General features: G+C 41.3%; 1 protein-coding gene and 1 long non-coding RNA gene across 3 annotated transcripts in view; one reads left to right on the forward strand and one right to left on the reverse strand.

Moving 5' to 3' along the window:
- The window catches only part of TXLNB (taxilin beta), a 32,894-nt gene that overhangs the window by 3,534 nt on the left and 5,151 nt on the right, over positions 1 to 24,209 (forward strand). Inside the window, exons 2-8 of the mRNA XM_079299212.1 lie at positions 1,548 to 1,964; positions 3,567 to 3,658; positions 7,322 to 7,492; positions 12,991 to 13,185; positions 14,764 to 14,883; positions 19,547 to 19,621; positions 23,689 to 23,781. Coding sequence (XP_079155338.1) covers positions 1,548 to 1,964; positions 3,567 to 3,658; positions 7,322 to 7,492; positions 12,991 to 13,185; positions 14,764 to 14,883; positions 19,547 to 19,621; positions 23,689 to 23,781 — 1,163 coding nt within the window. The remainder of the gene's footprint in view (positions 1 to 1,547; positions 1,965 to 3,566; positions 3,659 to 7,321; positions 7,493 to 12,990; positions 13,186 to 14,763; positions 14,884 to 19,546; positions 19,622 to 23,688; positions 23,782 to 24,209) is intronic.
- LOC306798875 lies at positions 5,337 to 14,757 on the reverse strand. Of its 2 annotated transcripts, XR_013773492.1 has the most exons (4): positions 13,964 to 14,757; positions 9,646 to 9,765; positions 7,805 to 7,952; positions 5,337 to 6,913 (listed from the first exon to the last, which is right to left on the reverse strand). It is a non-coding gene; the product is annotated as an uncharacterized lncRNA (long non-coding RNA). The 2 variants fall into 2 exon arrangements; XR_013773493.1 differs by lacking the exon at positions 13,964 to 14,757 and having other exon boundaries at positions 9,646 to 10,668.

Genomic DNA, 24,209 nt, shown 5'->3' on the forward strand with positions numbered 1-24,209 from the left:
GCTTTCAATTATTTGCTTGAGAGATGATAATTCATTTGACTCTCTTATCTGTAAGCACAGCCATATAGATAGAAAATCAAATCTTGAAAAATGCTGCCTTGGTGATGGCCATCCCTGCACTTCCAAACATCACTTTGACTGGGGAGAGTTTAAGAACACTGAGTCATTTATTATAGTAAATTACATCTTTCTTATCATATAATGCCTTTGGTCATGTTAGTTTACAATTTTGAAAGCTGAAGAAATTTAGACACTATAGAAAATATATGTTACAGCCTGTTTGAACAAGGAACAATATGCTCTTCCCAGTTTAGCTCCATGTTTTCAAAGTCTTTTAAAAAATAAGAAGACAACCAATTGAGATGCTGGAAAGAACCAACTAAGCGAGCTTCTTCCCCTCTTCCTTCCCACTGGCACCATTGTAAATCATATCATTAAGGAGAGGAGCAATAATCAGTCTGGAAAAGAGGGAGAAAGGACTCATGTCTGGAAAGAGTGCAGAGTCTGCAGTCAAGCAGCAGTGGGGGTTAGTTGCAGACTGAGATCCAGCTGTGCACCCCACACTTCTGCACTACTTCATGAGCACAGAGATGCCAGCAGCCTCTCCCTCTGAGAGGGAAGGGGCCTTCAGTACTCTGAGTTTTCCTGGTGCCCAGGATGCTCTTGCTGACACCCTCATTACCAGGTCCTGAGCAAGCCAGAGCAGGAGCTCAGGTATGTTGGGGCTCTGTATTTGCCTGTCTGAGCACACCCACTCAAAAACACAAGAAAACAAAAGCTTCCCTTTGCAAAATGAGAATAAATTTGCTGAAATTTGCCCCACAAAACACCATGGACTATCAAACTATGTTTTGTGTGGTTGGGTTTATTTCCCTGTGATTTATTCTGTAGTTTGTACTTTGTCAAAGAAGCTGTCAGCAGCGTGCAGCAAGTGCAAGAGAAGGGTGGTGTAGAGGTGTTTATCTTATTCTTTGCTGTTATTGTGATGGTACCAAACCATGCCTCTTGTAGATCAAGCACCATGCTGGGCTTTCCAAGGGCACAGTGCAATTTTCAGTGCACCAGTTTAATTTAAAATATTTTTCATGATTATTGACTTAAGATGTGCCAACAGGAGAGAAACAGGAAATGAAACGAATGCAGCTCTGAAGGCACCCATATCAGTAACCAGTGTTGCAGGTAAAGAGATCAAGAAAAGTAAACATGTGGAAAGTATTTGATTCAAGGAGGAAAATTTTTTAAGTGACCGGAGTGTCATTTTATGTGTCATTGCTGGCAGTGGGAATTTCATTTTTAAGTGTTAGATTTGGGTAGGCTTTTCTCTTGGAAAGTGCATAATTTGCTTTTCTCCTTGCAGGCAAATCACTTTGGTTATTTATCTAAGTGTGACATATTTGTCAAGCCAGACCCAATGGATAAGCTGCCATCCCAAATTTCACACAAAATCACTCACATCCTGGCCAATCTTTGGAAACAGCTTGATGGCTAATTCTTTATATGGCTAATTGTATGCCTTGAAATTAAACGTCCATTTGTTTTTCTGTCAGGTGCTGCACCAAGCATGGAGAATGACCAATCTTCCACCTCACCTGGACAGGACATCCAGGGGCAGAGTGGGGACAAACCTGCCCCTGGCCTGCCATCCCCTGCTGCAGCCCCCAGAGAGCAGCCAAGTGCCTGGCCCGAAGCAGCCGTGTGTGACATCTCAGAGGAGCTGAGCCGGCAGCTGGAGGACATCATTAAAACCTACGGGTCTGCCACAAGCCTGATGGAGAAGGAAAGCACTGCTACAGAAACTGACAGGCCTGAGAAGGGAGAGCCAGGCAGCTTGGAGGATGCAGAGTATGAAGATGGAAATGAAGAGAGTGAGAAAGAGAAGCTGGCTGCTGGGGATGCTTCCAAAGCAAAGGAGCCCAGCAGCAGCAAGGAGCAGAAGCTGGAGAAGAAAATCCTGAAGGGACTAGGCAAGTATTTACATACTCAACAGCCCCTCTGCAAACACAAATAGGAACTCCCTGTCGTTGCTCTTTACCATGTTAAATTTATAGTGTGGACGATAGAGACCTCCAGCTACCACTGAAAATTACAGTGACCACAACACTGGTCACAACAGTAATAAATGGTGCTACTATGTGGTATGGGGACCTGCAGAATAAATTTACCATCATGCCCAGGTTATTTTTCATTTAGCAAACACCTGGGCTCAGCATATAATATACATGACATAAGCCAATACATTTTCTCTCTAACACCTCAGCTCTGGCAGGGCTGTCAGCAGCAGAGCTAGAAAGAACTCTCAGCAAGTTTTTGTATACGTGTACTTTCTGCTGGGCAGCCACTAGAGAGCAATGTAGTTACATTCCAATCTAATATAGATGTAAATTATTTCCCTTCCTACAATTAACTTCAGCCAATCTTCAAGCCTCTCATTTGCATGAGAACCCAAACCCAAATGCAGACTAAGCCTGTAAAGAAATTCATACAGGACATTCATACAGACAGAGTTCTGAGCAGAGGACATAGCATGGATTTTTTTCCTCAAAAATTCTTTGAATATCCAGGAGAAAATTCCTCAGTTTCTAGTGCCTTGACTTTGCTGCTGGTACCTCAGAAGTTCAGTGTAAACCCTACCAACACAGTTCTCCATCTGCCCTTGTGACAATTTGCACCAGGATTTGATTTTAGCTCACTTCTACTTACTTTATGCAGATGCTATAAAGAGAACTTAGTGTGAAATAAAGGATTTTCTCCAGAGACAGTACTCCTGGACTGCACTAGACTTGAAGAAGAAAACGTCCAGCCCAAAACAGAAAGCAAATTTTTTCTCACAGCCTCAGGAAAAAGGAACGTTTGGAAAAGCTTGTCCAAGCCCCTGGGACCACAGACAATCTTACCTCCAGGGATTTCAGGAATACTTTGTATTTGATGAACAAGCAGTGTTGAAGCTCCAGCTCATACCTGGGGCTGAAATGAAAACCAAGAGGTACCAGAGGAGAAACAATACCTAATTGGCTGTGCAGTGATTTAGCTCTGGACGCTCAGAGCACCCTGTGTATCTCTGGTACACAAGCTTTCTTCACCAAGTCAGGAAACTGATTTACATGAGTATCATGTAGCCCAGACCTGGCTGGCAGCACCTACCACTCTCTGATTTTTTCCTTCCACACCATAGTCTCTACATCTGACTTTATTCCTGAAATGTTGTGTAGGTTGATCAGCAAAGGAGCCGAGTACACCAGATTTGATCCATCTTTACTTGCAAAGAGATCTGTTCCTGAGCCTTTTGGGTCCAGGCCCTTTCTGTCCTATTTCAGTCAAATGTGCCATGTGTCTGATCAAATCATGTTGCAAAAACATTGAATGAAAATCAGATTACACAGGACAAAAGCATTTCACAGATAATGCTTTTGTTAGGAAAAAAGTGCATTACTAAGGTCTGAAATGGAGGAAAGTTTTCATTTCACCCTGTATTTTTACAGACTCATGGATCAAACAACCGATTTCTTAACAGTACATCAACTACAAATTACCTCTAGCATCAAATCTATGCTTCCTCTTTTTCTAAGGAAAAGAAGCCACCCTACTGATGCAAAGTTTGAATAAGCTGAATTCTCCAGAAGAGAAGCTGGACCTGTTGTTCAAGAAGTATGCTGAGCTGGTAAGTACAATGTTGGCTCTTTTCTGTACCAACTGCCTACACAAGAAGGTATAAGAAACACATGACATTCAGCATGGTCAAACCTACCAATACTGTCTGTCCTGATAAGTGAATCCCAATGCAAGTGTCATGGTCAGATAATTATGGGTCAAAAAGAGTAAAAAGCGAGGAAAACAAGATTTGGGTCAAAAAGTTGATGAGGCAGAATATTTGTACTTAAGGGCAAATCTACCAAACTGGCCCACCCTGGAGACTGGTGTTTAGGCTTCTGCCTTTGCCTCCTGCAAGGAGTTTTGCATGCTTCTGTTGTGGGTATTGCTTTAAATTATATATTGGTGATTTCATCAAAATGGAAGTAATACAAGACTTAGTATAAAACTTCCTATATTAGGAAGCAGGTAATAGACAACTGAGACTAATCATAAGAGAAGCCACAGCACAATGAAATGAAGAGTCAAAGCCCCTACCACCATAATGTCACCCCTGTAACAATGCCACCAACCTGATTGTTCTTTTCATACTTAAGATGGGTTATTTTCAGATGAAGGGATTTTTTTCTTTGTAGTCAAAGGATTGTACGACCATAAGCTGTGGAAATCTTACAAATGACAAGACTGCAGCATTTTACATTTTGTGGAGTGCTGAAAAATGTGTGAAGCAGAACACTGACTTTGTAATTGGTTTTATGCACAGATGTGTCTATGTCTCATCATAATGTGAAGTGAAATTTAGCTTTCCCTTTTTTCATGTAAAATCCTCCAATTTCATGAATTGGGATCAGGCTGTTTGTAGTTTATCTCATGCTTAAAGGGACTTCATGCTCATGGATTAGCTGAAATAGGTCTTCTTCCTCTATAAAGTGCTCTCCACTGCATTCAAATGGTATTGCAGCACTCTGTAACACAGGGGCTGTATTGCCAGTAGTCCATGCAAGAGAAAGGTGCTAAAACAAAACTCCTGAACACTTGTTTCTGACATAGTGTGCAATGTCACTAAAATAAATCATGTGGTAAATACAACAAAAACCCTGTTGGAGACAGCCTTACCCTGCTCACTCGGAGTGGCTGAGGTGATTAATGGCTTGTCAGCAGCTGGCTGTAGCTGTGAGTGCTCTCCCTGCTCCCTCTTGTCTGTCCCCATCACACACTTCAGATCATGTCTTGCTTTTTGCTGAGTGGTTTTCCATCCAGATCAGCTCCCTGGGCTGGTGAGCATGTGGTGACACAAGCACTTATGGCAGCACAGCTCAGGGGAAGGTGCAGCCATGAGACAGGTGGAGCTTGGTGCTGGCAGTGGCTTCCCCTGCTTCAAGCAGTGCTGAGGCCAGCTGTAGCTGAAGAGGCCACCAGCAATGTTATTCCCTGCCAGCCATGCCCTGTCTGTAGGACTATGAGCACACAGGGGCTGGAGCATGGGCTGCTGAAGGCAGGAGCCATGGATGGGGAAGCAGGACAGCGCAGCCATTTGGGCACAAGCTCTGCCATGCTGTTTGCCAGCAGAGAACATTTAATTCACTCAGTCCAGGGTGTTGGGTAAGTACAGCAGGCTCTGGTTTACAACACCTTTCACTTACAAACATCTGTTGCAGAATTGTTTATAACTGAATTGTTTTCAGAGGTCCTGCAAGTCTCACAAGTGCTGGGTTCAAGAACAATATGCTAAAAAATATGAGCTCTGTCATTGTCTGCAGTGGGATCAAGATAAAACTTTTTTTTTCCTAAATTGACTGTTTATTTCTCCAGGTCAGCTTTCAAAAACCCAAATTCCTTCTATTTGCAGTTGATTTTAGATCCTATTTCACTAATTATCCTAAAAAAATTATCATTGGGGACCTTTTTGGCATTCCTTTTTACCAGTGAATTGCCTTTTTCATTGCAAAACACCATGTCTTAGATATTCTTGAGAACTTCGAGATACAAGTTTCTAGTGCAAGTAATATTAATGGGGAAAAAAAGTGCAAAAATACTTGGAAGACTTCTCATATCATGATTAAGACCAACTTTATTCTGAGCCCCCTATTTCAAGCACATTTTGAGTGAATCACGAAATTTGGATCAACCATTATCCACTGAGCACAGGCTGTGCATGCAAAATGTGAAGCAAAAAGAATACTTTTTTATGGTTTTCAGTGGAAAGGGGAAGGGGACAAAAACAAGCTTATGAAGGAAAAATATCTCATCCTTAGTTACAGAAAAGAAATTTCTATAATACTAGAAAAGTTATTTCAGCTAGTGCAGCTTGATAAGGTGCAAAAGCCCATATTGTGCTCTACAGGAGTAAAAAATAGACAATGCACATGCTACAAGTTGGACATAAACTGTAAATATAGTCCAAGCTGATGAGAGCAGTGTTTTGTTTCACTTAGCTGTGATTTGATTAATAATACACAGAGCTCTCTACTGTAAGCATAAATTACTGAACATCTGCAGAAAACAGATGAAAGTGCAAAATATTATGCTGTTAACTGTCTTGTTTGAGCTGCACATCATTCCCCAGTGCTCACAGACTTTCCCAGTCATGCTGGGGTTAATTAGTACAAGTGGTACCGTATTATTAGATAATACAGTCTTAACAGCAACAGTTATTATTAAGGTTCACATGTTTAAGCTACTGTTTTTCAATCACAAAACATCTGGACTTCAGAAATACCTTGCAATGTATACACACCTGTGATGCAGAGAGGAGAGTTATTATGTGTTGGAATGGGAGATGAAATCATTAAAAGCTTCAGAGGTGAAAGGCTCCTTTGACCTGACTGTTAGGGTGTTAATTTACCATACAGGATTTTTTTTCCCAAACATCCAGTGATAGACACATGTCAAAAGGAATGGCCAGGCTGTGCAGGGATTGTAATTAACAATTTTGTTGCTGGTCCTCTTTGCCCCTTCCAAATCCTCATACCAGCCTTCTAGGGAAGGCAGTAGCTGTGCACCCACAGCACAGGCTCCCAAGAGAACATCAGGGACTGTCCATGTTTCCTCCAGGAATTATACCGAGACTAAGAGCCCAGAAGAGGTTTGATTCACCATGGTCCACCCCCATTCATGACAGGATCTCCAGAAATACAACTGACAGACCCTTTCACATGCTCCTGTGAGCCAGAGGAGCCTGGCAAGAATTGCCACATGTCATTTTGGGAAACTCTTCTCTGAAGAGAATTTTCCTCCATCAGCAACAAAACTCCTGCATGAACAGCATTCCTGGTCTCCAGCACTTCTGTTGTTTTTTCCAGCAGGTTCCTGGATATTTAGGAAACTGTAAAATAGAATGAGCAACTACTCTATCACCTCATGATCTAGAGAAATCTCACCACATAAAGCACTACTGACTGCTCTAGTTCCAAATGTTGAAACAAAAATAAAAACCTCACAGATGTCCTTCAAAGAAATTCGAACAAATGAAGCAAGAGCTAAAATGGTGTGATAAGAATGTCAAAAATTATGTTCACCCACCCAGTACAACACACTTGGGACCATTGCAGCAAGCAGGTTTGGGAATCTCCAGGTTCCTCTCTCCTCTCACATTAGTGCTGGTAAATACAAAAGAAGTTAAGAAAGTGTGAAGACATTCCCCAAACCAAAAGATCTCATTTTCTTTACTTTACTCTCCCCCTTTGTTTCATTTTAATCGGTGTTTCCCTGTTTTATTCCCCCTTTTGCCCAGCTGGAAGAGCACCGTGCTGAGCAGAAACAGCTGAAGTATCTGCAGAAGAGGCAGGCGCAGATCACCAAGGAGAAGGACCAGCTGCAGAGCGAGCACAGCCGCGCCATCCTCGCCCGCAGCAAGCTCGAGAGCCTGTGCCGGGAGCTCCAGAGGCACAACAAGAACCTCAAGGTGAGGGGGAGCCTCAGCACAGCCCCAGCAGTGGGGGAAAGTTGATGTTGACCCCTTCCCATCTCCCTCTAGTACCAAATCAAAGAGACTTTTGCATCTCCCCGTGCAGTGTATAATTGCATATATGCTCTAATCTTGAGGTCCATTTACACCAAGACCCCTTTATTTCTCGTTTGGAAATATCCCAGCAGTTTTGGACACTGGGTTTGCCTACACTACCTCTAAGACCTCCCTGCATTATTAGGGTGCTCAGTGCAGAGAAGAGCAGTGGTGCAAAGAGGCCAGGTCCCTTGGAGTGCAGATCAAACTCACGTGCATGGACAGAACCACAGGAACACCAGCTTGGCTCTGGTGGACTCACAGGAGGCTGGTGGTGTTTTCATGCAATTCGAGCACTTGGACTTTTTCAAGTTATTCATGGGGGTCAGTTAATGAGGACATTTGCCTCAAGACATCAAACCTCAATAGAGGAAGAATGCCAACATTATTTGTGGTAGTTGTTTGGATCATATAAATGATTAAAAGAGAGAATTTTCAGGAATGCCAGAGGGCTGGGATCCATACACCATGTCTGCCAATTGCTTGGTGCATCACACCATTTAAATGTGAAATTTATAATATGATTAGGCTCCTTGAAAAAAAGTATATTCAAGAAGAATATTTCTGTTGTGATCATCCTTTTTTTCTCTGAGTGATTTTGTTGGTATTAATATACAAAAGGCGTCTGCTTTGATGTATTCAAACCCTTTCTTTATGGGGATATAGTTATGTGTAGAATTACACATAGGAATTATCAGCAGCAAGAATTCCACCTAATATAACCTCTATTACTGGTAAATGCATTTTCATTCATTTCCATCAGCTCAGGAGTGGGCCTTCAGGGTCTTGCTCTGACTTTTATTGTGTGCTGGTAGGAATACAGATGGAAGAGGGAATAGTCACACACAAACTATGCCCTAGTAGAAGGATAAAAGCAGTTTAACAGATAGGGAAGCCAGAAGCAAATCTCTCTGTACTCAGTTACAGTCACACAGAACTGGTAGTGAAAATTAAATTTGTGCCTGTCATTTCTATTAGACATGAGCCATTCCTCAATATTGATCTACAGTGATTTACCAGGCCATCTGTGGGTAAAATCTTTCAAAAGAAATATAAGCCATTTTTAAAGTGAATTAAAGATACAGTGTACAGTGCTTTGCATAGCATTAACTGACATTCCTAAGCAAATCATATCAGAGGAACAAATCAGTGAAGACTGGGGCATTTGGAAAAACTAATTCTATTTGAAAAACCTATTTAAAACAAATTCTGATTAATTCCTCGTGCAGTTTCCCAGCTACTTTATGCTTATTAATCTTACTGCTAGAGAGTATGATTTTTGCATTCTCTTTATATATAAATACTCGCTTACACATTTCATCTTTACAATTAGGAAGTATCTTTCCAACATCTTTTTACCTGTTGGACTGCTTTATTTTGTGAGTAGGTTCTCTAAATAAACCAAATAATTTTAGACTCAGTCCTTATTGTTATCCTGTATCTTTGCCAGGTGAGCCAGGGAAGATACTTGAGGTGATCTGGTATTAGGAAGAAGTGTTAAAATTTTCATCACTTTTTTCTAAAAATTTGGAGACCTTTGAAGAAACCCAGAATACTATCTTACCTCTGGTTCCCATGTTATCCATGTAGAAAAAAACCCAAAATTAAATAAGACTGTAAGACAAAATATACTTGCAGAATGCATGAGAATAAAGTAATAAACAAAGACATTCATTATCTTTATCCAGTTTTGTCCTTCTAAGAATTTTAGCTTAGTTCTTGGAATATTTGTCTTTATGCTTTAGCCCCTGGGAATCTGTGAATGTCCAGAAACTTATGTTCTATTTATTTAAACAAGTGCAATTTTCTTTCACTTATTGCTGTACTGAGATGGCCCAAAACCAGAAAATCCATCAAATCTTATTTTTAAAATCTTATGCTTCAATATTTTTATTTTGGTTTTGGCAGGACAGAGATTCATAATTTTTTAGTGCTTGGGATAAGCAGCTCTGATTATATTTCAAAATGTGGTAAATATAAGCTAGGAGGTTGTGTCATTTCAATAGCAAAGGAGAAACCTGGCCTGCCCAGATCAGAAACCCCCTCTGACTTACCATGTGGTACATTATATGCACATCACGTCATGTAAATGTCATCTTCACTCATCTGGTGTGTGGAATTCCCATTAACTGCAGATCCGTGCTGCCAAGTGGTGATGAATATGCAATGCAGAACTGCATTGAAAATCCACAGGGCAGATCAGAGAAGAAAAATATCTGGTTAGTATTGGATACCAGCCTCAAATTCTCACTTATGTACAGTCCAGCTATTCTTATTCTTTCCTTGCAGTTACACAGATGTTTAATTCTCCCTCCAAGAAAAGCAGAATAAAGGCTCATGAAATAGTGGAATGTGTTCCCACTGCAATGGAGAGCAGCTCTGCTAAGAGCAACAGCAACTCTGCATGCAGTTCATGTTCTGCCAATTATCTGACAGTTTGGTAGCTACTTAGCATCCTGTAGTGACATGAGCATCTCAGGTCCCTCATCCTTCCTGCCACCAGGCATTAAGAAATTACTTTCATACAAATGTCACAAAAGTCAACAGCTTCAGTTATGGCTCAGCTCCAAACTGGCTCAGACTGTGATGCCTGGGGAGTAAGAGCACAGTTCATTGAAAAAATGGTTCCTTGCTAATATCATCTTGGCTGATATGGCTTCAGCAGACCAATAGTCTTCTGGAGCTGTCCCAGAGAGGCACGAGAACAATTCCAGTATCAATCACACTCTTCTGTTCACAAATGATCTCACATTCCTGTGCTAAATCCCAAACTGCAAAATATCCTATCTTAATTTTAACAAGGTTTCACTCAATGCATTCTTACATTCTTGGCAGCAAAATATGAGAGCAAAAGCAATATTGCACTAGGACAAGAACATATGTTTGAAAGGGTAAATATGGAGTGCAGAGGTTCCCAAAGGGCAGAGAAAATAGAACAATAGTTTATGGCTGGTCTCTGCTCGGTTCTGTAGCCACACTGTTGTCCTTCTGCCCAGCCAGATTCCCTCACCCCCACTCACCCTTAATCTGTGCCTGTGCTCTCAAGAATTTAACAAATGAGGGCTCTGGGGAGTTTCCCAGGACACACACCAGCCCCCACCCCCAAGCAAATATCCTTCTTAAGTGTATTTTTCTCCAAAGCAGAACAGATACAGAGAAATCCTGCACCCTGCAAATAAATGCTTGCTGGCTCAGTGTCTTTAACCATGAATATTGTCTCTGTATTGTCTCTGTGCTCTGTATTATATAATTTTTCTACTCCAGAAGAGCAGGAAATAAGATCTTCTGAGTAACACATATGCAGATGGTTGGGATTTTTACATTTGCATGATTGGTAGTCTCAGGATGTCTCGTTTCACCTTGTAACAGAACTGTTGGATTGACATATGCACAATCCACCTTTTTTGTTGTATGTATTTATATGGTCTTATTACTCTGGAGAACTTTAAATCACAGTAGTGATATGTTATAACAATAAAATGTTTTTGAGGAAGGATGTTTTGAAGCCATAGAGAGAGGACTTCAGACATGCAAGTTCAATTTCTCACTCTGACTTCTGGAAGTGAAGCACCTGGTCACCCTTCTGCCTGCTAAGGGCTACACCTATGTAATGAAAAACTAAGAGGCATGAGGAGTTTTTAAACTGTGCATTAGAGATAAAATGGAATTCTGACTAGGAATTTAAGTCAAATTTGGAAAAAGTTTCAAATAAAAATAAAAAGATGACATTTTAAACATGCGTTTTCAAAAGAAAATTAAATGTTTCCTGTTGGGAATGCTGAAGTGGTAGATTTTAAACAACTTCTGAGCAGCATTTTTAACTCTATTTTGGAAGAACATTCTTCTGCCAAAAGGATTTAAACAAAAAGTACCTACAAACAGCTCAATTGCTGGTCAAGCAAAATGTTTCTAAAACATTCTCACCAACTGAGAAAAAAAAATTGGAGATCTTCTCTTTCATCTTGCTGCAAATTTTCTGTGTCCAATTTCCACGCCCAGTACTGAACCAGGACCCAACCCCCAAGTCATTTACCCAGCTCCACATGAAATTCTTCCTTCCTCTTGGGGGAGAGAGTTCCTTCTGTATTCACACTCTGCATTACTCTGTTTGTGAATACACACACAGGTTCTTGTGTGAACTGCAGAGCACAGCAGGGTGATTTCTGTGCATCAGGTATTATTAATGGCTCCATAGCTTTCCTCCCACTGTCCAAGGTATTGTTAACCCTATTGCTCCCTGGACTGCAAAAGGGCAAACATGCCCTACCTTGAACAGCAGCTGTCCTAGATCAGGCTCATGTTGTGCATGATAAGCAGAAATTGGGTCATTTGGTATTCACCTTACTTTGTGAGCAGGGCCTGAATCAACACCTGCTATGTCATATTCATGATACAAATTATACCTTATTAGAGTCAGCTAAGGCTTTATTCAAATATATTTATAGAAAATATCCATATACAGTGCTATCAGAGATTTTTATGCAAATTACTATGCTAGGTGAAACCTTATTAGAGTATGCTATTTGCATGCTGTGGAGTGAGTTTTTAACCCATCATCCTGGCATGATCTGTAACTACAGCAGATATGGTCCTAGCCATTCAGGATTACATTCCCCAGAAGGGCAGACTGCCCTGGAAAAAAATTAGGAAGGAATAAAAATAGTCTGTATTTCTGGATCCAAAGCAATGAATCCAGATTCCTTCTGCATTGTCTTTTATATAAACAAATCCAAACCAGAACTTCAATAATAGGAAAAAAATTAAATCTGAATGTCTGCTTTGATTCTGTAGGAAACAACCTACAAGCTTTCCCAGCTAGAATTCCCTAGCTAGAAAATCAGTGCAAATATTCGTGTCAGTTTAAAAGTTAGGGAAGGAAAATTAAGGAATCAGACAGGATTCTTCAACAAGTGATGGATTTATCTTAAAAATTTAAATCCCAAAGGCTATGAATTTGATATGAAGATTCCTTGTTAAAGCAAGGCATTGTAAAGGGTGATTTTTTTAATTCAGTCAAAGAGAATTTTGATAAAAGAGCTTTTGACTGCTTCCATTAAATATCTTTTTCTGAAGCAAAAGCTGTGATGTGGTATCATGAATCAAAATATACATGTATGTCCTGTCCTTCAGGCTTGCTTTGACCCGAAGCTCTGCTCTACATCCATCTTTATAAACGCAAATTCTTAGTTCCCTAATTTTTTCAAGGCCACTGTGTAATTTGCTCTGTAAATTTAGAATCATGTCCAATGCTGGAGCAGATGAAAGCAAGAAAATCTCCAAAGAGGAATGCAAACACGTTAATCCTTCAAAGGAAAGCCTTATGCCACTCTGAAACAGTACTTTTCTGGGACTGCTTATTATGCCTCTCACTTACTGTGTTCTCTCCCATTTAATAACAGGAGGAAACAATCCAGCGGGCACGGGAGGAAGATGAGAAGAGGAAAGAAATAACTAATCACTTCCAGGGCACACTGAGTGAAATCCAGGCTCAGATCGAGCAGCAAAGTGAGAGGAACATGAAGCTCTGCCAGGAGAACACGGAGCTGGCGGAGAAGCTGAAGAGCATCATTGACCAGTATGAGCTGCGGGAAGAGGTGAGCAGCGCCCGGGCTGCTGGCTGTCCCAGGGAAGCTGGGAGCACTGACAGCAGCCTGGCCATCATTTGGGTGTCCCACAGGGGTAGCAAGGGTAGCCCCACCCTGCTTGGCCCTCTGAGCAGTGCTGTGCCTGCAGTGAGATATGGAATTGTGTGGGACAGCCTGTGGCAGCCTTGGGGAGAGGGGCTGAGGCACCCAAGCAGTGAGATGTGCCAGCTGTCTGCTAAGCTGCCCCAAATCCCTGGGAACCTCCCCCAGCATCCCTTTCCTCCTTCCCACTAAGCTCCCACTGAGTACATCCCAGCTCTCATTTCTTTAGACAGCTTGTTCTGCAAGCAACAACAAATATATTTTGTTCCCTCTGAAAGCAGGTTGCTGAGAAGGGCTCTGATGTAAACTATTTGACCCTTTCCCAAAAGCAGAAAATTAGGATGACAGATAAAGGAGAGCCTTTGAATTGAAATAGATGCTGGGTTTTTTGCAGGCAAAATGCTTGCTGAGATCTAGCAGATAGTAGACAGATGGGAAATTATTCTTTCTGTAAACATTGGAATTGGCCAGAAAATTTTGACACCAGAAGAAATCCTCCAGTAAAATCCCAAACTACCTTTTTTTTTTTTTTTTATGACAAACATCAACAAATATCACAATGGGTCTTTTTATAGTTTCTAAATACATTTACTGTGAGCCTCAGTGCAATCAGACAACATTATTGTACTGAATAAAACATAAGTTATCTGTCTTTACAATCTGGAATGACTGATACAATACCTACCTGCTTTTCCAAATCTGTTGAATCATGTAAGATGCCCTATACTGAATGAAGGAAATGTACACTCCTCTCTTGTGTCTATGAGAAGAAAATGCAAACCAGAGGGATACACTAAGAATAATTGCTCCTATGAATTTTATCTAAGTGCATTAAGAGTGAAGAAGGCTATCAGCAACATTCATCTCCTGAAAGTCACTATGGAGGCAGATATTTTACAGGCTAGAGGAGGCCTCTGGTTTGTTTGGTCTTATTTCCAGATCCCCACTCATGTTCTGTCTCCCAAGCCCTCCATTGTGCAGGTGTGGCCAGACCAAAGGGGATGTACTGGGCTTGTATTTACACAGAGGAAATCATGTGCATGTACTCCCAAGCACTGCAGGTGCAATGTGTCTACACCATCACCCACTGTGGCTTAGATCCACTGGCCATTTAGCAGCTTAAAAAAGTATATCCCCAGCATTATTATTGATGAGCAATTATTTGATCTTCAGTCATACCAAATTATACTGATGACTTCATATGTTGATCATAGAACTGGCAAAGATGCTAAGGCTTTATTTTTCTTACAATAAATCAAAATTGATAATGTACGCCTGTTTCCCTTCCCATGCTAATTTTGGCAGAGTTCATTCTTATCAGAGCTGCAATTTCTTCAGTAATTGCAATAGGTTGAGTGTCTTCTTGTCTTGCAATGATTTTGTCTTTTAAATCTTCCATTAAATAGCTGTACATGTATGAGCATGAAGGTCTTTGTAGATAATTAAACCTGCACATTCAGCAGAGCTTTGTTGTTTTTCTTACAGCACCTTGATAAAATATTTAAGCACAGAGAACTTCAACAGAAACTGGTGGATGCCAAGTTGGAACAGTCTCAGGAAATGATGAAGGAAGCTGAGGAGCGACATCAGAAAGAAAAGGAATATGTATTTATCCTTCTAATTTGTCAGTCTTTTATCTAGCTTTAGGCCAAAACAAGCCCTGCATGCTATTTCACTAATATATTTGGGTCCAATCTGGAGTAGCAGAGAAGTTTTTGTGGCTACCATCAGTGCTCAGTGCAAAGGAGCAGCCTCTGAAAGGCTGTTTCATTGGCATTTACAGTTTTAGGAGCGTGCTGCAGAGCAGTGGGTCAGAGCCCAGACTGCTTCAGCCAGCTCACTGTTACTGTGCAGTGGGTGCACCATGATGCACTTGTCTCTGGTATTTGATACTCCATCCCCCCACACAGTGAATGCACACACCTAAACCATCAGAGAGGACACCAAGAGTATGGGATTGAAGTGGAATGGCTGAATGCTGCTATTCCCCAGGTTCCAAGGCTCCCCAGGCATCCTGCCATGAACCCACTTCTGCCAGTGGAAGAATCCACAGGAGCCACTTGCTCTTACAAAGCCTGCCCTTCTCTGTTTCCCTCTCTATACTGGTTTGCCAGTGCCTCTTTCAGGCAGGTAGGATCTGGGTCTGTTTAGCAGCTTTGTCTGCTCTTCCTCCCTGTCTGGAGGAGGGAGGATCTCTAGCAGGGGGCAGGGAAAGCAGATCCAGGTGGGATGTCCTCTGCAGGCACAGCTGGGATAGGAGGAGTACACTCCTCCATCTGTAGTCTCACACATTTTGTGACACAATCAGACTAAAATTAATTTTCTCAGACTGCCTGGTATTTTCACAGCAATCCTCATATCTACAAAGGATCAGAGTTCAACACAGGCATGTGGTCCCTCCTCTCAGTGGAGGCAGCAGCTCTTAGAGGGAGTGACAGACTCTCATCAGCTGGAAGAAAGCTTTAGTTTTCACCAGTCCTCCAGCTAACTCAAGAGCAGCATGAGAGATTTCTAGAAAGAGAAGACATTTATGCCTTCCCCATATCTGGAAACAGATATAATAGCACAAGCATGGTTCTAAAGGGTATCTTAAAATATTTAAAATAGATGAAAATAAAATGTGGGGCTCTAAGGCTTATGGTTAGGGCACAAGGGAAGCACAGCACACACCTCTTACCAAAAACAGCCCAAGAGAGAATTTATCCTCTTTCTCTGCACTGATCTTGCAGCTGAAACACTCACTCCTGCTCAGCTTTACTCCCATCTAAAGAGTGAGGGTGAAAAGATGCTGGGGCTTCTCTGTGCAAATGTGCATATCCCTGCAAGACAATTTGTAGTCCAGCTGACTTATTCCCTTTCACTCTGAAACCTACATAAAGCCAGACCCCAAAATTTCATTAATGACCATTGATTCTTGGCAGATTTAAATTCCAGAAAACTCCAGCTGTCCAAGAAATCACTTACAATGGCAAAGCAAATATGGATTTGCTTTACTGATGTCACTGGGAGTTCTGCTAATGAGTACCAGATTTCAAAAACTAAGGACAAACAAAATTGCTAAACAAAATGAATGATAAAAATCCTATCCTCGAGATAGGCTGGTGATGCATGGCTAACATCACCTCCAAGGTAGATTTAGCTGCAGAAATTGATGCCCAAAGCCATGCAATGAGTCAAGGCGTCATTTGGCTTGTCACGATTCATCACAGGTGGCCCAGCACCCAGAGAGCTGGCCTACACTTGGCTCCCACCTCCACGCTACTGATGTGCTCTCAGTCCCACCCACCCAGCTATTGTACTAGTGCCTGTGGGAGTGATGTATACACATGGATGTATGAAATCAAGGTTTGATGGAGTTCTCTCACTTAACTGTAACTCTCTCCAGATCAGTAATGTGCAAAGTAGAAGAGCTTTCAAAACCTTTCTCTCCATAGAATTTCCTCATTCATGTGCATGACCTTTGCTGCAGGATTTTGTAAGTGTTCTTAAATGGAAATTATTGTGTTCTTTTATCTATATGATTACTCTTTGAAGGCTCACTTTGATGCTTTCCCATGTGGGAATCTTTGCCCCTATGCAAAACTTCTTTGCCTCAGACAATGAGAGATGTACCCTCTTGTGGAACCTGTACACCTCAATAGGAGATCCTCTCATTGCTTTCCCAGTTCACTCTACACATGCATCAAAAATGCAATTCCCTATTGGATCAGCAATAGTTCATAATGTGTGGCTTCCACAAAGGGACAACTTGACCTAAGGATGCAATTTTACCACCATCCCACAACTGATCAGCATTACTTGTATGCTTCCTCTTTCCAGACATTTTTAGCACTTGTAATATAAACTTTGATGTGCAATTAATTGCAGTTTAAAGTATCTGTACATGACTGCAAAATATTGGTCAGATTTCTACATAATCAGAATTTACAGAGTTTGACAGCAAAAAGAGAAGCTTAATTTTCACTAAGCCAGCCCCTGTGACTGTCTGGGCCTTCAGCAGCTATCATAGCTCTAATAATAAAGTGTAGCATCACCCCCCTTCACTAAAGTGCTGCTCTGTAAACACCACATGCAATATTTATTCATTTCTTGATACTTCACTCTCCTTGTTACCACTTCATAATCTATTAATAAATGTATCAGTTCTGATTCATTTTCTCCCAGCTTGGTGTTTGCAGATGACCTCAGGCTGCATAAGAACGGGTGCTAATTTGAGCAAGCCTCTCTGTGGCTTGTTTCCATTACAGAAGAGTTTGTTAACTCCTGGATTTTTACTGACTGCACAAGTTATGTGGGTCAATAAAAGAGAGCTATTTCATTAAGAGGCAAAAGAAGCAACTTTTCTTTTCCTTCTCTGTCCATTGGTTGTGCTGTGTCCAAAGACATGGTGCAGGAGGTGGGACCTTTTTTGTTATTCCAGTCCCACTGGGTGTGGAGGCAACCTTGGCTGAGATGAAAGTAATACTCCAGTTCTTGGAAGTAATGACTGGCCTAGGGACTGGGTAGCTCTGAAGGCTTTCAAAGCACTTTTCATTAAATTATTCAAACCCCATACATTCTAAAAAACACTCTTAAAGAGTAGATATCAAAGAAAGGTGAAACTTAAAAATCCATATTTCATCCAAACTTTGAAAAAAAAAATTCTTTTTTTTTTTTTTTTTTTTGTGCATGTAAAGTGTACCCTCTTTTGAGGGGAAAAAAAAGCACAAACTGATGCTCATTTAACTCATACCAACTCTTTTTACTGGCTGTGGCACAACCTATTTGAAATTTTAATCAACAAGATCTGATTTATCTCACCATCAAATTAAATTCTCAAAATAAATATGAAGAGGCAGGTATAAAACAAGAACAACACAGCATTTCTTTATAATTGAGCTGTAAAACATTCTTGTCTAGGAAACTTTAGATGGCAAAAATTCAGTGGATCCAAATCAAAAGGCCAAATTGATAGAAGAAGTATTTTTCTATAGCAAATATATATATGTTTATATATGTAGCAAGTCTAATTCAGATGGTCTCTGTGCCACAAACAGCTGAAGGCAGTCGGGATTTTAGGGTTTGTCCTCAGCTCTTTTACTAGGTTGTATTTCCATAGTTTACATGTGTTATTTCCAATAAAATGGTTAGAATAAAAGTTTTTACTGGAGATCAAATACATTTTCTGCATGTGCTTCTACTCACCTTTCACTTTCCATATAAGATCCACTAACATACACAGTCCTTTTAATTTTCAATATATTTTCAGAGCCCAGCTGTGCTATTTTAAATACAATTTACAGTACAATTTAAGTACAATTTAATCCAACAGAGCAAAATTCTATGGTAAAATAACTTCTCTGTGTCTCATTTCTCAAGCTATAATTAGCATTCTTTTTCTAAAATATATTTGGCTTGACTAATAAAACACTTTATAAATGCATGGTAGATGACAGGGACATTTCTTTAACACTCTGGTAAATGTTTCCTGCTTTCAGATTAAACCAGTACCTAAAATATTACTGTATACTTTGGAAGTGCTGACTCAGAACTGTAGCTAGGAAAGGCCTCTGCACACCTCATTCCTACAATTCATTCAGCCTTGTCCAATCCTCCACATGTTTTATCTGCAGCCTGAACATCAGAATGTGATTTTGCCAAACACCTTGGAGTAGGGAAGGACACCTTCCCAGGAGAAGCCAGGAAAGAAACTGCAGTCGAGCTCCTCCTAATTAACCTGAGACATTTATCACCTTGGGCTGGAATTCTCCACTTGTCAGTGCAAACAGGGCCCGAAGATATGAGACAGCAGTAGATGGATGACATTTATTATGCACTGGCTTTCTGAAAGCTCACAGATTTTTTTAATGCATTTTTGTGACCATACCCACATGCTAACTCATGTTCATTAATGAGAAAGGAAGTTTGCTATTCACTGAAGAGCAGGAATTTGGCTGGATCTGTGCTGAAATGAATGTGCCACAAACGATAATAACCATTCTCTAGAAGTCTGGTGAAGATGTGGTTAAATATCACACTTTTTATAGCCCATGACACTGCACACTTAATTCCAAGTAGGTTTTGAACTCCTATTCAAATATGCCTTTGGAACACAAATAGCCTGTCCCATGTCTCAGGGTAACATTAAATAGTCTGCCTTACCTATCTGCTCTAACTATATTCACCTGAAAGTTAAATCACTCCTTATAACAGTAACATGAGTAGCTGGAGGATTTCCAGCTGATAATCTAGGGACCTAACAATTTTCTCTCTGTTTCCCAAAATGTAGCTCCTGAACCAAGCTGCAGAATGGAAGCTCCAGGCCAAAATGTTAAAGGAGCAAGAGACTGTCCTACAGGCACAGGTGATGTAGGAGAGGTGATTGCATGGTGTGCCTTTGTTTGCAAGTTTTTAATCCATGAGGCACATCCCAGGTAAAGTATCCAAACTACTTTCTGTGTATTCCTTCTAGCCTCATTCTACATCCCATAGACTATTGCAAAGGAAGCAGGTTATTTTCAAGCCAACTGTAAGGTAATGCCCATGCTGCAAATCATACTCTGACATATCTGACATTGTTTAGTCTAAAGAAGAGAAGGCCCTTTTGCAAATTTTTTGGTATTTAAAAGAGGTTTTTAAAGATGGGGAGGTTTTTTTGCCAGGGCATGTAATAAGACAAAGGGTAACAATTCTAAAGTGAAAGAGGAGAGACTTCTTTTACATATGAGGAAGAAATGCTTTGCTGTGAAGATGGTGAGACACTGGAAAAGGCTGCCCAGGGAAGTTGTGGATGCCCCATCCCTGGCAGTGTTCAAGACCAGCTGGATGGGGTTTGAAACAACTGGTCAGTGAAAAGAGTCCCTGCCTAAGGCAGGAGGATTGTACTACGTGATTTTTAAAGATCTGACCCTAATCATTATACAGTGCTGATTCTGAGTGTTTACAGTGCTCAGCCACAGAATGTGTGTGCCTTGATTATTCACCATTACTACCCTTCAGGCAGGTTTCCAATACAACCTGAAAGTACATATATATCAAAAAACAATTTTACCAAACTGGAGCTGCTATGCCCAGTATGCTTTTCTGACTGGGGTGCAAAAGCAGCATTTTCATTAACTCTAACAGGAATTGTAAGGGTTATAGAAAAGGGTCTCCAGGATTTCAGTGCTCAACTGTAATTTGAAACTTTCAATAAAATAAAATTTCATGCCAAAATTACACCAGGAGTCAAGCTCACCAGGAGTGAAAGGCAGTAAAACAAAAAAATAGACAGAATATACTACACTTTGGGAGCAATAACCACCTTGAATAATTGAGTGAGACTTTGAATCCATGAGTGAGTACACTAGATGACATCAAGAGAGAGTATGAGTAGATTTTTCTAGATTTAAGAAACAATTATGTAGATTATTTGATCTGTCTGTGAGAAAGAGTTCCCCTTTGAGGGGGGTGCTGTTGGTCTGTCAGCCTCTCTTGCAGCTGCCAATCCCCTCACCATCACCCTCCTAGCCCTTGCTCACAGTTAATCATACAAGCTAGTTGTCCCAGCTTTTTCCTTGCGGATGGTCTAATCCCTACCTGTTGAGCTATCAAGATATGCCAGTTTTATATTGATAACCTGGAAATATGCTAAGAGGGGTTTAGTTTCTCACATTTTTTTTCAGAGGCTGAGAGAAGCCTGTAGCACACTGCAGAGCATCCAGTAAACTGCTGCTGACAATAGTTTGACAGGTTTTGCAATTGAACCTCAAGGGCCTCCAACTGAGTCTGTCCCAACTGCAAACCTGCTCCAAATTTTCTCAAAGTGGTTTTAATTAAACTTTTATGTTCAACCAGAAGAAAAATGTTCATGCAGGCAGACCTCCATAGCCAGTTTCATGAAGCTGGAGGCATTGATAAAAACTAGAGCTGTTGGAACAGAAAAGGTTTTTTTTAGAAAACATGAGTCAAACAAGTCTGTAAAGGCATTGAGAATACATGTACCCATTGCAGACTTGTGCAGAAAAAAATGTAGATTATTCACTTTATGAAATGAAACATGCAGTTAAATGTGTTGCTCAAGTGTGAGCTCTCACATATCAGCCTTCATTTGGAATTGCTGGAATAAATAACATTACTACTATAATTTTTAAAAATAATTATTTCTGCTATGGTAGCACCAGAAGACCTCCCTCATGATCTAGATGCTATCATGCAAGGTGTTGTGCAAGGGCAGAATAGAAAGAGCATAAAGAGCTACTTGATACAAACAGCACAAAGCAATAAATAAATATTATGCCCCATCCCTGGAAATGTTCCAGGACAGGCTGGGCAGGACTTTGAGCAACCTGGTCTAGTGGAAGGTGTCCCTTCCAATGGCAGAAATGGTCTTTGGGGTCCCTTCTAACATGAATCTTTCTGTGATTCTGTCATTAACAGAGGAACAGCTGCATGGAAATTTATGAGAAGATGTTGGGTCAGTGATATAGGGAGAAGCCATAATATAAACTTCACAGTGAGATATCACTCTCTTTCAGAGGAGGTGGTGAACACCCACTTCTTCTCTGAGCTGGAAGGAACTGGGGACATCATGTTCATGCCAGCCTGTCTCTGGATGGCACAATGTGCCAGAGACAGCCAAAGCTAGCACTCCAAATGGTGACAGGGATCTGGCACCAGCTGAGGAGGTACACCCAAATTGTGGTGGTGCTTCCTAGGATGCTGCATGCTTTCCCCTGGCATGATGCTTAGGCAGACTATTTTAGCTTCACACACTGAAACAAAATAAAAAGATAGAATCCAGCCCAGACCTTGAATTTTTGGTAGCCAGCACAGTGCAACCACTAAGCCATGGCAGTCAAGAAGAGCATAAGGCGACAGGGGTGTCCCTTGTAGCATCCTCTCCTTCCCAAGGCTTTGCACTCACAGCAGTGCTGCCTCCACCCTCCCTGCCCACACAGTCCTGATGGATGCAGCAAGGGGGTCCTCATCTCCCTGTGTAAGAGCACAGGTGCATGCTCCTAGTGAGTGAGATCTCTCACAGCCTCTTCCCAGCCACTATGAAAACCTTAATTTATTATTCAGTTCAAATTGCAGAAACTATTCTTAGTGCTGTGGTGCTGCTTAGGGCCCCAGCTGAGGTCAGAGCTTGCCCTGTTGAAACATGAAATGTTTTTGACCTAATTTAAAAATATGCAAAAATTGGAAGGGAAAGCAGAGACAGAATTGAGGTGAGATTTTTTAAAACAGAACTGGTCTAAGATCCTCAGTTCTCTGACTCCCACCCCTACTCCATCACCTGGCATTGGGATGTTCAGGCATTTCTCCTTAGAGCTGCGACATCTCTTCCAAATGCCAACGTTCCACTGATACACTTGGTGTCAGTGTCCCACCTAGGCTGTAGAACTTGGGCTGCTAAAACAAGTCCCTCTGAGTTTTCATGTGTGCCTGGGTCACTGCTCTGGCTACAGCCTTGTGCAAATCCAGACGTGCCAGCTTCACATCAGCTAGCTCTGATACTGGCACAACAGAGTGCTCTCTGTGGGTTACCCTTCACCCAGCTCTGCCCAGGGAAGGGCTGCAGCCTGTACTCTCCTGCCAGCCCCCAAGCCCCTTACAGCCCAGGCTGTACTTGGCTGGAACTCTGCATCTGTGGCTGTGGCAAGGGGCACCATAACAACTACTTTGGACCAGCATGATACTTAATATACCCATACCTGATTTCAAAATCAGAATGAAACCCAACCCACTATTAGCAATGTTTTCTAAATCTTCTCCTCAGTAACTTCACAGTAGTATCAGGGGAGGGGGTGAGTTGGCTGGCACCACACCAAAGAAAAACTCCTAGATAATCCTTTATCCAGCTCCCTGCTGGTGTGAAGAGAGAGGACAACCACCTTCCAGCCACACGCTGGAATACTGCAGGCTGCTCTTTACCCTCCCAGTGCTCTGCACCCACCCTGCCCCAGCCACATCACTTGTGGTGAAAGCTGCCAGGCTGCACAGATGAATGATCCTGCACAGCATCAGTGGTTGGACCAGCTCAGGTCCATGGAGATGGGCCAGGGATCAAACCAAGGAAAATGTTTTCAGAAGTCTTGATATCTACAGAATTGCTTTTCTTCTGGACACCCTGTATAAGGATACCACAGCTACAACATTCAGGAGAGTAGGGCATCCATAACTCCCAGGTCATTTTAAAATCACTTGCCTGGCTCATTCTATTCTTACTCAGTATAGCTTTCTGCAATGAAGGAATCACAATAGTTTGCAACCATAAAAAATGCAGAGTTTCTGTTCCCTGATGTTTGTGCTTCATGGTGTTCAAACAATAGCTAATTTCCATGTCCAAATAAAATATTTATATTATTATCTTCCACCAAAATAGTTCACCATCCTGGATGTTCTGAAATTAATGAAGGTTGTTTGTTTGTTTTTAATCTGTTAATACAGATCACTCTCTACTCTGAAAGGTTTGAAGAATTTCAGAAAACATTGGCCAAAAGCAATGAAGTGTTTGCCACATTCAAACAGGAGATGGAAAAAGTGAGTGGAAAAAGGAGCTCATGCCTGAACTCCCTAATTGATACTTTCCTTTTAGATTTTGATATTTCTCACTCTAATAATTTTACCTGAGATGGGACAATCTCTGCACATTTTGAAGAATAGCTCCATCAACATTCAAATAAGATTTAGGACACACTCAGCCACAACCAACAGCAGATTATATTTCAGCTCTGCAAGCTGAACAGCAGAAAGGAGAGTAGGAAGCTCTCAATTTCAGCTAAAACTGAAAGTGTCTGGAAGAATAAATATTTTACCTAAAATCTAATGTGGTGGTTGGGTACAGATCCATAAGACATGCCAGAGGGGGAGTCTGGAGCCACATTTATCAGACCATGTTCCCAGGAGTGTTCAGAACCTTCTGAGTGACTGACACTGGAACAGAGAATTTGACACAGGCAACACATCAT

The sequence above is a fragment of the Erithacus rubecula genome (genome assembly GCF_903797595.1).
Source record: "Erithacus rubecula genome assembly, chromosome: 2".
Classification (NCBI taxonomy): domain Eukaryota; kingdom Metazoa; phylum Chordata; class Aves; order Passeriformes; family Muscicapidae; genus Erithacus; species Erithacus rubecula.